Source organism: Salmo salar, chromosome 05 (assembly GCF_965601325.2).
Source record: "Salmo salar chromosome 05, fSalSal1, whole genome shotgun sequence".
NCBI lineage: Eukaryota > Metazoa > Chordata > Actinopteri > Salmoniformes > Salmonidae > Salmo > Salmo salar.
Genome location: NC_138295.1, coordinates 88,290,036 through 88,304,313, shown reverse-complemented (window position 1 = coordinate 88,304,313; position 14,278 = coordinate 88,290,036). Strand labels below are relative to the sequence as shown.

The 14,278-nt window shown below is 47.9% G+C and overlaps 1 protein-coding gene across 1 annotated transcript; it reads right to left on the bottom strand.

Moving 5' to 3' along the window:
- Positions 1-1,634: 1,634 nt before the first annotated feature.
- LOC106597526 (tumor necrosis factor receptor superfamily member 16) lies at positions 1,635-7,757 on the bottom strand (the record flags this gene model as incomplete). Its single annotated transcript, XM_045696974.2, has 5 exons — positions 1,635-3,058; positions 3,308-3,450; positions 3,681-3,924; positions 7,113-7,478; positions 7,610-7,757. Coding segments are annotated over 5 exons (1,224 nt in total), but the record flags the coding sequence as incomplete, so codon positions are not given.
- Positions 7,758-14,278: the final 6,521 nt, after the last annotated feature.

The following is a 14,278-nucleotide window of genomic DNA, read 5'->3' as shown; positions in this document are numbered from 1 at the left end:
TGGGTCAAACGCTTCGGGTAGCCTTGAGCCTCACATGCTTCCCACAATAAGTTGGGTGAATTTTGGCCCATTCCTCCTGACAGAGCTGGTGTAACTGAGTCAGGTTTGTAGGCCTCCTTGCTCGCACACGCTTTTTCAGTTCTGCCCACAAATGTTCTATGGAATTGAGGTCAGGGCTTTGTGTTGGCCACTCCAAGACCTTGACTTTGTTGTCCTTAAGCCATTTTGCCACCACTTTGGAAGTATGCTTGGGGTCATTGTCCATTTGGAAGACCCATTTGCGATCAAGCTTTAACTTCCTGACTGATGTCTTGAGATGTTGCTTCAATATATCTACATCATTTTCCATCCTCATGATGCCATCTATTTTGTGAAGTGCACCAGTCCCTCCTGCAGCAAAGCACCCCCACAACATGATGCTGCCACCCCAGTGCTTCACGGTTGGGATGGTGTTCTTCGGCTTGCAAGCATCCCCATTTGTCCTCCAAACATAGTGATGGTCATTATGGCCAAACAGTTCTATTTTTTGTTTCATCAGACCAGAGGACATTTCTCCAAAAAGTAAAAAAGTACAATCTTTGTCCCCATGTGTAGTTGCATACCGTAGAATGTGTTTTTATGGTGGTTTTGGAGCAGTGGCTTCTTCCTTGCTAAGCGGCCTTTCAGGTTATATTGATATAGGACTCGTTTTACTGTGGATATAGATACTTTTGTACCTGTTTCCTCCAGCATCTTCACAAGGTCCTTTACTGTTGTTCTGGGATTGATTTGCACTTTTCGCACCAAAGTACGTTAATCTCTAGGAGACAGAACGTGTCTCCTTTATGAGCGTTATGACGGCTGCGTGGTCCCATGGTGTTTATACTTGCTTACTATTGTTTGTACAGATGAACGTGGTACCTTCGGGCGTTTGGAAATTGCTCCCAAGGATGAACCAGACTTGTGGAGGTCTAAAAATATTTTTCTGAGGTCTTGGCTGATTTCTTTAGATTTTCCCATGATGTCAAGCAAAGAGGCACTGAGTTTGAAGGTAGGCCTTGAAATACATCCACAGGTACACCTCCAATTGACTCAAATGATGTCTGTTTGCCTATCAGAAGCTTCTAAAGCCATGACATCATTTTCTGGAATTTTCCAAGGTTTTTAAAGGCACAGTCAACTTAGTGTATGTAAACTTCTGACCCACTGGAATTGTGATACAGTGAATTATAAGTGAAATTGTCTATCTGTAAACAATTGTTGTAAAAATGACTTGTGTCATGCACAAAGTAGATGTCCTAACCGACTTACCAAGACTATAGTTTGTTAACAAGAAATTTGTGGAGTGGTTGAAAAATGAGTTTTAATGACTCCAACCTAAGTGTATGTAAACTTCCGACTTCAACTGTAAATGGAAGTCTTCCATACTTTCCTCTGACATGACCACATACTTGTTTAATTTATGTTACAAGTCACACCCCTGTTCAGTTAGGTTACTGAGACAAACAAAGACGGCCATTGATTATCTTCAGAATAAACTAGCACAGAGCAGGTAGCTGCTTGCTTTTACGTTCGGGTAGGACTGAAACCACTGTACTTGTCAGAGCATGTAACACAACAAGCTCAGAGAGCACCGTTTGACTCTCACTCACTCACACCTTCAAAAGCATTTATTATATGAAACGACATCTTAGAAAAACACACACCATGACATTAGAATATAGACAAGAATAAGTGACTGATTGTTACATAACGATAATGTTCTGGATAGCCAGCCACACCAGAAACCATGATAGGAGAGAGGCAGTGATTAGCAATGCTGATAGTACATCACTGACTTGAGGCCTCCCAATGTCTTTAAGATGGAGTGGCTAAGGGCAGAGAGAGAGAGAGAGAGAGAGAGTGTCATCATGCATGCTACGTTGCCTCAGTCAAAGATGTTTGCGATTGCTCCTTCATGCTTGAAAACCTTTCTAACACTATATTACAATGAATCTATGATCAAATATTTACAATGGTCTTAAAATTCCCGACTGATTGTTAACATGAACAGAATGCCTTTATTTCATAGTTGTAAAGAATGTTCTACAGAGTATCTCATTCCCATGCCTGTTCAGTTAGTTACAGTCAGCTGTTGTTCATCCTCCTCACATTGCTGCAAAACAAATCAGGAAAGAGAGTGGCTCCTTCTGACATTGCTGCAAATAAATAGCCATTCCTAGAACGCTTGGGCAGATTATACACAAGTATGGTAAAAAAAACATCTATATATACTGGAAGAATGGTGGATATACTGTACATTTCCAATAGACGATGAACCAGCCCAACGAACCAGTAACAACACTTCCACTGTCCTCTTCAGTTCAAATGTCTGAGGCATTATGGGGCCGTCAAGAGTACCGCCCCTGGCATACCATGCCATCCCACTGGGAGAGAAGGAGGGCTGTTTGCCCCATCCATCCTCTCCTAAGTCCACAAGGGTCGTATTCATTAGTACACACCGCAGCAGTATGTTTCGCAACGGAAAACAAAAACAAACATTTCTTATTGGTTCAAGTTCAGGTCGTCACTCCCTGATTCAGTCCGTTTTCTTCCATTTGGTTCCTAATGAATGCGACCCAGTCTTATCAGGCTCATGAGGAAGGCTCTGTGGCTGCGTGGCACACTACATAGTGCACTACTTTTGACCATTAGCTTACCAGTAGTGCACTATATAGGGAATAGGGTGCCATTTGGGACTAAACATGGCTCCCCCCTCAGACCACAGACACCCCCTGGGCAGGGCAGGTGAGAGCGGCAGCCACGTCGGGCCTCTCGATGCGGGCCAGCGCCGAGCACAGAAGTCCCAGAGTGGAGCCCTCCTGCTGGGCCCAGTTGGAGAGGAGGGTGTGTACAGGGGCCTCGCCGTGCCCAAACAGGTCCATCTGCTCGGGCTCGTAGCCCAGCGCGGCCCCCAGGGTCCTCCAGGAGCCTCTGCGGCCCCCGCTCCCCTCCTGGAGCAGACGCTCCACCTCTTCCTGTCTGTGGGGGGGCAGGTTGATGTACAGACGGCTGTCCTGCTTACTGTCCCTCTTACTACCTGGGGGTGGAATACACCACAGACACAGACAGTCACAAGGCCATTCAACAGTTAGAATAGATGACAAAAGACAATAAGAAAAGCCATCTAAGTTGTTCTGCATAAGAGTGTCTGATAAATGCTAAATGTGCTCTACATTGAGAGAGATTAGAACATGTATTTAACTTGGGCTTCTGTTCTCACTCAAGTAAAAGTGTAGTGCAGTGAAGTGAATTCTGGTGTAGTCTTGTGATGGCTGTTTGTTGTTACCTTTACTTGGTTGGCTATCCTGCAGGCTGTGTGAGTCCAGGAACACGCCGCTGTCACTATGGAGTTTCTCTCCTTCAGGACACGTCCCCAGCTCTGCAGCGCGGGCTTTACTCAACGCCTGCTTCTGCTTATACGACGTCCAGCTGACGAGAGGTGGGAGGAAACACTTTTACACACGTTACTGAACATAACAGGAACATTTTTATCACAACTATAACAGAAATACATGACGGCAATCGAAAGGTTTGCAAACAATTCTCCACCCCGTCATGCATTTAACAATTGAACAACTCCCTCCAGCCAATGTAATGCTTCAAGTGTGGAGAATCAGAATGCAGCCAATGAGACGGCAGCGTGTCTCCTGTCAACTCACCACTTGTAGGCGACGTAGAGCAGCAGGCCCAGCACCACAGCAGCCAGAACTGATACGTAGACCAGGATGTGGTTGCTGCTCCCATCATCCTGAGGGGTGAACCCGGGGGCCCTGGGGGCCGCTCCTCCTCCAGGGGAAGGGCTGGCCTCCTCTCCATCATTCACCAACCCTAACCCAGGCAGGCGAGGAGCGGCCAGAGGGCCGTCAGACTCAGGGGGACGAGACAGGATGTGGAGCTTCTTATCTGTTGGTTGGAGATAGATGGGAGACTGTTGATTAGAGAACCACTGAACCATGAAGGAAACACTAAAGGTAGAAGGGGGCCACTTAACATGTCTGCCCTGTCCTTATCCCTGTCTTAACATATCTGCCCTGTCCTTATCCCTGTCTCAACATGTCTGCCCTGTCCTTATCCCTGTCTTAACATATCTGCCCTGTCCTTATCCCTGTCTTAACATATCTGCCCTGTCCTTATCCCTGTCTCAACATGTCTGCCCTGTCCTTATCCCTGTCTCAACATATCTGCCCTGTCCTTATCCCTGTCTTAACATATCTGCCCTGTCCTTATCCCTGTCTTAACATATCTGCCCTGTCCTTATCCCTGTCTTAACATATCTGCCCTGTCCTTATCCCTGTCTCAACATATCTGCCCTGTCCATATCCCTGTCTCAACATATCTGCCCTGTCCATATCCCTGTCTCAACATATCTGCCCTGTCCTTATCCCTGTCTCAACATATCTGTCCTTATCCCTGTCTCAACATATCTGTCCTTATCCCTGTCTCAACATATCTGTCCTTATCCCTGTCTCAACATATCTGCCCTGTCCATATCCCTGTCTCAACATATCTGCCCTGTCCATATCCCTGTCTCAACATATCTGCCCTGTCCTTATCCCTGTCTCAACATATCTGTCCTTATCCCTGTCTCAACATATCTGTCCTTATCCCTGTCTCAACATATCTGTCCTTATCCCTGTCTCAACATATCTGCCCTGTCCTTATCCCTGTCTCAACATATTTGCCCTGTCCTTATCCCTGTCTCAACATATCTGTCCTTATCCCTGTCTCAACATATCTGCCCTTATCCCTGTCTCAACATATCTGCCCTTATCCCTGTCTCAACATATCTGCCCTTATCCCTGTCTCAACATATCTGCCCTTATCCCTGTCTCAACATATCTGCCCTTATCCCTGTCTCAACATATCTGCCCTTATCCCTGTCTCAACATATCTGCCCTTATCCCTGTCTCAACATATCTGCCCTGTCCTTATCCCTGTCTCAACATATCTGCCCTGTCCTTATCCCTGTCTCAACATATCTGCCCTGTCCTTATCCCTGTCTCAACATATCTGCCCTGTCCTTATCCCTGTCTCAACATATCTGCCCTGTCCTTATCCCTGTCTCAACATATCTGCACTGTCCTTATCCCTGTCTCAACATATCTGCACTGTCCTTATCCCTGTCTCAACATATCTGCACTGTCCTTATCCCTGTCTCAACATATCTGCCCTGTCCTTATACCTGTCTCAACATATCTGACCCCCCCTGACCCAGTCAGCTACCAGCCCCCCCTGACCCAGTCAGCTACCACCCCCCCCGACCCAGTCAGCTACCACCCCCCCACTGACCCAGTCAGCTACCAGCACCCCTGACCCAGTCATCTACCAGCCCCCCTGACCAAGTCAGCTCCCAGCCCCCCCTCTGACCCAGTCAGCTCCCAGCCCCCCCTCTGACCCAGTCAGCTCCCAGCCCCCCCTCTGACCCAGTCAGCTCCCAGCCCCCCCTCTGACCCAGTCAGCTCCCAGCCCTCCCTCTGACCCAGTCAGCTCCCAGCCCCCCCCTATGACCCAGTTAAATATCAGCCCCCTCTGACCCAGTCATCTACCAGCCCCCCCGACTCAGTCAGCTACCAGCCCCCCTGACCCAGTCATCTACCAGCCCCCCGACCCAGTCAGCTACAGCCCCCCCTGACCCAGTCAGCTACCAGCCCCCCCTGACCCAGTCAGCTACCAGCCCCCCCTGACCCAGTCAGCTACCAGCCCCCCCTGACCCAGTCAGCTACCACCCCCCCGACCCAGTCAGCTACCACCCCCCCACTGACCCAGTTAGCTACCAGCCCCCCCGACCCAGTTAGCTACCAGCCCCCTCTGATCCAGTCAGCTACCAGCCCCCCCCTGACCCAGTCAGCTACCAGCCCCCCGACCCAGTTAGCTACCAGACCCCCCTGACCCAGTCAGCTACCAGCCCCTCCCCGACCCAGTCAACTACCAGCCCCCTCTGATCCAGTCAGCTACCAGCCCCCCCTGATCCAGTCAGCTACCAGCCCCCCCTGATCCAGTCAGCTAACATGATCCAGTCAGCTAACAGCCCCCCCGATCCAGTCAGCTACCAGCCCCCTCTGATCCAGTCAGCTACCAGCCCCCCCTGATCCAGTCAGCTACCAGCCCCCCCTGATCCAGTCAGCTACCAGCCCCCTCTGATCCAGTCAGCTACCAGCCCCCCCTGATCCAGTCAGCTACCAGCCCCCCCTCAGCTACCAGCCCCCTCTGATCCAGTCAGCTACCAGCCCCCCCTGATCCAGTCAGCTACCAGCCCCCCCTGATCCAGTCAGCTACCAGCCCCCTCTGATCCAGTCAGCTACCAGCCCCCCCTGATCCAGTCAGCTACCAGCCCCCCCGACCCAGTCAGCTACCAGCCCCCCCGACCCAGTCAGCTACCAGCCCCCCTGACCCAGTCAGGGGGGCTGGTAGCTGTGTGTGTTCAGATGACCAGACTCCTGGGGAGATCCAGGCCACTAGGCCAAGGCTTGGTCATTTGGAGCCAGTGAGGGGTTACCATGTTGGGGTCACCAGTGTGCCAAGGCCCTGGGGTCTGGTGTGGGGGTAGTTAGATTGTCCCTCTTTAAGAGCTGTCGGCTCCGAGCCATTTGACTGCAGCACTTAAGAGTGTTTTCTCTCTGTTGGACTGTGCTCATGTTTCCTCAAGAGTGTTGCTAAGTGTTCAGATTAGGTGTGGGTACAGGTGTTGGCCACATGTCTCCTCTCTCCCTCTCTCCCCCTCCCTCAAAGGGGCTTTATTGGCATGGGAAACATACACTATATATACAAAAGTATGTGGACACCCCTTCAAATGAGTGGATTCTGCTATTTCAGCCACACCCCGTTGCTGACAACTGTATAAAGCACACAGCAATGCAATCTCCATAGACAAACATTGGCAGTAGAATGGCCTTACTGAAGAACTCAGTAACTTTAAACGTGGCACCGTCATAGGATGCCACCTTTCCAATAAGTCAGTTCATCAAATGTCTGCCCTGCTAGAGCTGCCCTGCTAGAGCTGCCCTGTTAGAGCTGCCCTGCTAGAGCTGCCCTGCTAGAGCTGCCCCGGTCAACTTTAAGTCCATACACACACCATACACACAGAGACGCACCCATGCAGAGGGTGTCAGAGTTGAGCTGGCAGGCTCTGATCTCCACCTCAGTGTCAGAGCACTGAGAGCAGGGCTGGCAGGGCTTGATATCACTCTTCTCCTCGGAGAACGTTCCTGGGCGACATGGTTGGCACTGGGTGTTCCCCTGGGCACCACACAGCCTCACCACCCCCTCGCCACGTCCACACATGGTGCAGGCGGCACACAGCCCCGCCACACTCTTCCCATCCCGCCACAGGTAGAAGTGCTGGTCACAATCACAGTGGGTATCCTGGGTGGCGCTGCAGGAGGTCAGCTCTGGGATGCCAGCAGGGCAGCGGGCACAGGGGAGGCACGGGGAGAGACCGTCTGATGGGGAGAACGTTCCTGGAACATACAAGGTATAGGTGATTTGAATGTATCTCACAGTATTATCAATATGTATGTACTATAGTTGTATGTCTACTGGGGAATGGCATAAGCAACAGCATCTAAACCCTATTGCCTCCATGACTCACCCTCAGGGCAAGGCTGGCACTTGGTGTCCTCCATCCCACACTCTACCTCCACCCCATGGCCTGGAGGACACGGGCTACAGCACTCCCCTGACTGGCTGAACTGCCCACTAACACAGGCATCTCCCAGGGCAACCTGGAAGGAGAAACAAAACAGTTAGCTTAGCATCAATTATCAGATAGATAGTGATTTATTTATTGGTGCTGCAGATGCCAGTGATGAGGGAACTCTTTTATAGATCAAACTGATAAGTGGTTGACAAGCCAACACATATGTTAAAGACTAGGATGGAAACTATGGTGACAAGCCAACACATATGTTCAAGACTAGGATGGAAACTATGGTGACAAGCCAACACATAGATATGTTCAATACTAGGATGGAAACTATGGTGACAAGCCAACACATAGATATGTTCAAGACTAGGATGGAAACTATGGTGACAAGCCAACACATAGATATGTTCAAGACTAGGATGGAAACTATGGTGACAAGCCAACACATAAATATGTTCAAGACTAGGATGGAAACTATGGTGACAAGCCAACACATAGATATGTTCAAGACTAGGATGGAAACTATGGTGACAAGCCAACACATAAATATGTTCAAGACTAGGATGGAAACTATGGTGACAAGCCAACACATAGATATGTTCAAGACTAGGATGGAAACTATGGTGACAAGCCAACACATAGATATGTTCAAGACTAGGATGGAAACTATGGTGACAAGCCAACACATAGATATGTTCAAGACTAGGATGGAAACTATGGTGACAAGCCAACACATAGATATGTTCAAGACTAGGATGGAAACTATGGTGACAAGCCAACACATATGTTCAAGACTAGGATGGAAACTATGGTGACAAGCCAACACATAGATATGTTCAAGACTAGGATGGAAACTATGGTGACAAGCCAACACATAGATATGTTCAAGACTAGGATGGAAACTATGGTGACAAGCCAACACATAGATATGTTCAAGACTAGGATGGAAACTATGGTGAAACACATAGATATGTTCAAGACTAGGATGGAAACTATGGTGACAAGCCAACACATAGATATGTTCAAGACTAGGATGGAAACTATGGTGACAAGCCAACACATATGTTAAAGACTAGGATGGAACCCATGGTGACAAGCCAACACATAGATATGTTCAAGACTAGGATGGAAACTATGGTGACAAGCTATGTTTGGAGGAGTAAGAGCACAAGCATCTCTCTCAGCTGGTCTCAGTCAAGGCCAGTCCAGTTCCACCAACCAAAGACTCAAAAATAAGACCTCGATGTTTGTGTAGAAATCAGGAAAACAATTACACACACCCCTTTACCTCCTCACCATCAGACGGAAAGAATGGGGAGAAGGTGCGGAGAAGGTGGGCGTATTGAAAATAGTCGTTTTTTATATTTTGATCTGGCTCTGTTTTCAGAGTGCTGAGCGCTTATCTGCCCCGGCCGGGTAATGGAGGGGCCAGACTGAGGCACAGATGGCACCCTATTCCCTATATGGGGCTCTACATTGGACCAGGATCTATAGAGCTCGCCGGGCTCTGCTCAAAAGTAGTGCACTCTATAGGGAATAGGGTGCCTTTTGGAAGGTAGCCCCAGTGTGTTAAACATGAGGGATACATCAGACATTCCTAAGGGCTTATAGAGCCCAGTGCAGCCTAGCAGGAGGGACTGGCTTTAATCAGACTGGCTTTTAATCAGACTGGCTTTAATCAGACTGGCTTTCAATCAGACTGGCTTTTAATCAGACTGGCTTTAATCAGACTGCCTTTAAATCAGACTGGCTTTTAATCAGACTGCCTTTTAATCAGACTGGCTTTAAATCAGACTGGCTTTAAATCAGACTGGCTTTTAATCAGACTGGCTTTAATCAGACTGCCTTTAAATCAGACTGGCTTTTAATCAGACTGCCTTTTAATCAGACTGGCTTTAAATCAGACTGGCTTTAAATCAGACTGGCTTTAATCAGACTGGCTTTAAATCAGACTGGCTTTAAATCAGACTGGCTTTAAATCAGACTGGCTTTAAATCAGACTGCCTTTAATCAGACTGCCTTTAAATCAGACTGGCTTTAATCAGACTGCCTTTAAATCAGACTGGCTTTAATCAGACTGCCTTTAAATCAGACTGGCTTTAATCAGACTGGCTTCATACCCATGGAAAGAGTAAAACAAAGGAGAAGGAAAACACTGAGACATGAGGAAGAAGGAAGGAGTAGAAAGGGCTTCCTCCCTCCCACATTGACACATTCCACATGGGTGTGAATGACATTATAGTCACAATGTGTGTGTGTGTCTCTTGTCCTCAGACACAGTGAGGGGTGGGAGGAAGGGAGGGAGGGTGAGGAGGAGGGGAGACCGTTGTAGCCCCAGGCGGCTGTGTCAGTTAGCCCCCGCAGCCCAGCATGTGTGTCTGTTTTGAGGGGGCCTTTGATGCCCCCCCCAGCCCTGCAGGTGTGTGTGTGTGTGTGTGTGTGTGTGTGTGTGTGTGTGTGTGTGTGTGTGTGTGTGTGTGTGTGTGTGTGTGTGTGTGTGTGTGTGTGTGTGTGTGTGTGTGTCGCTCCCTCCCGCCCGCCCCTCACTCTAAGAACAAGAGATTTGACACACACACACACACACACACACTCCTCCCCCTCCCCCCATCAAGGCCCTCCTCTAAAGCAGTCAGGCATCTGAAACATGCCCATGTTGAGGGCTGATTGACCCACTAGCCATTATCCCTGGAGCCTGAGGGAAGACAGGAACTAACAGATGTCTAACAACTAACCTCCTGCTAACAGCTAAACAACCCTCTGATTTCTCCCCGACTCACTCCCAAATGGCACCCTATTCCCTTTATAGTACACTACTTTTAACAAGGGCCAATAGGGCTCTGGTCAAAAGTAGTGCACTACGTAGGGAATAGGGTGCCATTTGGGAGAAACCGCTGTCTCCGATGTCTGCTCCAAGAAGCAGCTTGTGTCAACATGTGGAGCCTCCAACGAGCCCAACACACACAGGAACCAACGCACACACACACAAACACAAACGGTGTCACACACATGCACGCACACAAACACACAAATGGGAATGCACACATGAACGCACGCAAACACACACACCATGCCAGTGGTCAGATGATGCGGATGCTACGCTACAGGACTGTTTTGCTAGCACAGACTGGAATATGTTCCGCAATTCATCCAATGGCATTGAGGAGTATACCACCTCAGTTACCGGCTTCATTAATAAGTGCATCTGCGACGTCGTCCCCACAGTGACCGTACATATATATCCCAACCAGAAGCCATGGATTACAGGCAACATCCGCACCTAGCTAAAGGCTAAAGCTGCCACTTTCAAGAAGCAGGACACTAATCCGGACGCTTGTAAAAAATCCTGCTATTCCCTCAGACGAACCATCAAACAGGCAAAGTGTCAATACAGGACAAAGATTGAATACTACACTGACTCTGGTGCTCGTTGGATGTGGCAGGGCATACAAACTATTATGGACTATAAAGGGAAACCCAGTCATGAGCTGCCCAGTGACGCGAGCCTACCAGATGAGCTAAATGCCTTTTATGCTTGCTTCGAGGCAAGCAACACTTAAGCATGCATGAGAGCACCAGCTGTTCCGGACGACTGTGTGATCTCGTTCTCCGTAGTCGATGTGAGCAAGAATTTTAAACAGATCAACATTCACAAGGCCGCGGGACCAGAAAGATTACCAGGATGTGTACTCAGAGCATGTGCGGACCAAATGGCAAGTGGCTTCACTGACATTTTCAAGCTCCCCCTGACCGAGTGTGTAATACCTACATGTTTCAAACAAACCACCATAGTCCCTGTGCCCATGAAAGCGAAAGGTAACCTGCCTAAATGACTACTGCTCCGTAGTGCTCACGTCGGTAGCCATGAAGTGGTTTGAAAGGCTGGTCATGGCGCACATCAAAATCTTCATCCCAGAAACCCTAGACCCACTCCAATTCGCATACCACCCCAACAGATCCACAGATGACACAATCTCAATTGCACTCCACACTGCCCTTTCACACCTGGACAAAAACAACATCTATGTGAGAATGCTGTTCATTGACTACAGCTCAGCGTTCAACACCATAGTGCCCACAAAGCTCATCACTAAGCTAAGGACCCTGGGACTAAACACCTACCTCTGCAACTGGATCCTGGACTTCCTGATGGGCCGCCTCCAGGTGCTAAGGTTAGGCAACAACACATCTGCCACGCTGATCCTCAACACGGGTGCCCCTTAGTCGTGCTTGCTTAGTCCCCTCGTGTTCACCCACGACTGCGTCGCCAAGAACGACTCCAACACCATCATTAAGTTTGCTGATGACACAACAGTGGAAGGCTTGATCGCAGACAACAATGAGACAGCCTATAGGGAGGTGGTCAGAGACCTGGCAGTTTGGTGCCAGGACTACAACCTCTCCCTCAACGTGAGCAAGACAAAAGGAGATGATAGTGGACTACAGGAAAAGGAGGGCCGAACATGGCCCCATTCACATCGACGGGGCTGTAGTGGAGCGGGTCGAGAGTTTCAAGTTCCTTGGTGTCCACATCGCCAACAAACTATCACGGTCCAAACACACCAAGACAGTTGTGAAGAGGGCACGACAACACCTTATCCCCCTGACCGGTTGAATCACCGCCTGGTATGTTAACTGCTCGGCATCTGACTGTAAGGTGCTACAGAGGGTAGTGCGTATGACCCAGTACATCACTGGGGCCAAGCTTACTGCCATCCAGTACCTATATGCTAGATGGTGTCAGAGGAAGGCCCAAAAAATGGTCAAAAACTCCAGTCACACAATTCATAGACTGGTGTCTCTGCTACCGCACAGAAAGCTGTACCGGAGTGCCAAGTCTAGGTCCAAAAGGCTCCTTAACAGCTTCTACCCCCAAGCCATAAGACTGCTGAACAATTAATCAAATGGATACCCGGACTATTACATTGATCCATTTGTTTTGTTCACTGCTGCTACTCTCTGTTTATTATCTATACATAGTCACTTTACCCCTACCTACATGTACAAATGACCTCCACTAACCTGTACCCCTTACTGTTTATTATCTATACATAGTCACTTTACCCCTACCTACATGTACAAATGACCTCCACTAACCTGTACCCCTTACTGTTTATTATCTATACATAGTCACTTTACCCCTACCTACATGTACAAATGACCTCCACTAACCTGTACCCCTTACTGTTTATTATCTATACATAGTCACTTTACCCCTACCTACATGTACAAATGACCTCCACTAACCTGTACCCCTTACTGTTTATTATCTATACATAGTCACTTTACCCCTACCTACATGTACAAATGACCTCCAAATAACCTGTACCCCTTACTGTTTATTATCTATACATAGTCACTTTACCCCTACCTACATGTACAAATGACCTCCACTAACCTGTACCCCTTACTGTTTATTATCTATACATAGTCATTTTACCCCTACCTACATGTACAGATTACCTCCACTAACCTGTACCCCCTTACTGTTTATTATCTATACATAGTCACTTTACCCCTACCTACATGTACAAATGACCTCCAAATAACCTGTACCCCTTACTGTTTATTATCTATACATAGTCACTTTACCCCTACCTACATGTACAAATTACCTCCACTAACTTGAACCCCTGCACATTGACTGTATATAGCCTCGTTATTGTTATTTTATTGTGTTACTTTTAATTTAATAAAACATTTTTACTTTAGTTTATTTAGTAAATATAACACTATTTTTTGAACTGCATTGTTGGTTAAGGGTTTGTAAGTAAGCATTCCACTGTAAGGTGAAAAGCCTGTTGTATTCGGCCAATATGACAAATAACATTTGATTTGATTTGATCATTCCAGTCACAAAACTGCACTGAAACAATTCCACCACTAGAAAGAGAACATCTTCGAAGGGAAAGGAGGGTACGTTTCATTCCAAGAACAACAGCACAGCTTTGAAGGGAAGGAGGGCATGTTTCATGCCAAGAAAAACAGCACAGAGGTTTTATTGCACCACTATTTGAGGAGCCAGACAACATGTGAACCTCAGCTAGCACAGATCTGCAGTATCAGGGTGATGGGAGCTCAGTTTCAACAGGTATTCATCTCAGTGATCACATGAGCTTCTACAGTGAGCTGTGGTTGTCTTATCACTGTGATGTGTGGTTGTCTTATCGCTGTGATGTGTGGTTGTCTTATCGCTGTGATGTGTGGTTGTCTTATCGCTGTGATGTGTGGTTGTCTTATCGCTGTGATGTGTGGTTGTCTTATCGCTGTGATGTGTGGTTGTCTTATCGCTGTGATGTGTGGTTGTCTTATCGCTGTGATGTGTTGTTGTCTTATCGCTGTGATGTGTGGTTGTCTTATCGCTGTGATGTGTGGTTGTCTTATCGCTGTGATGTGTGGTTGTCTTATCGCTGTGATGTGTGGTTGTTCTTCCTACCTTAGTTGAATGCACTGTCTGTAAATCCCTCTGGATAAGAGTGTCTGCTAAATGACTACTGTCTGTAAATCCCTCTGGATAAGAGTGTCTGCTAAATGACTACTGACTGTAAATCCCTCTGGATAAGAGTGTCTGCTAAATGACTACTGTCTGTAAATCCCTCTGGATAAGAGTGTCTGCTA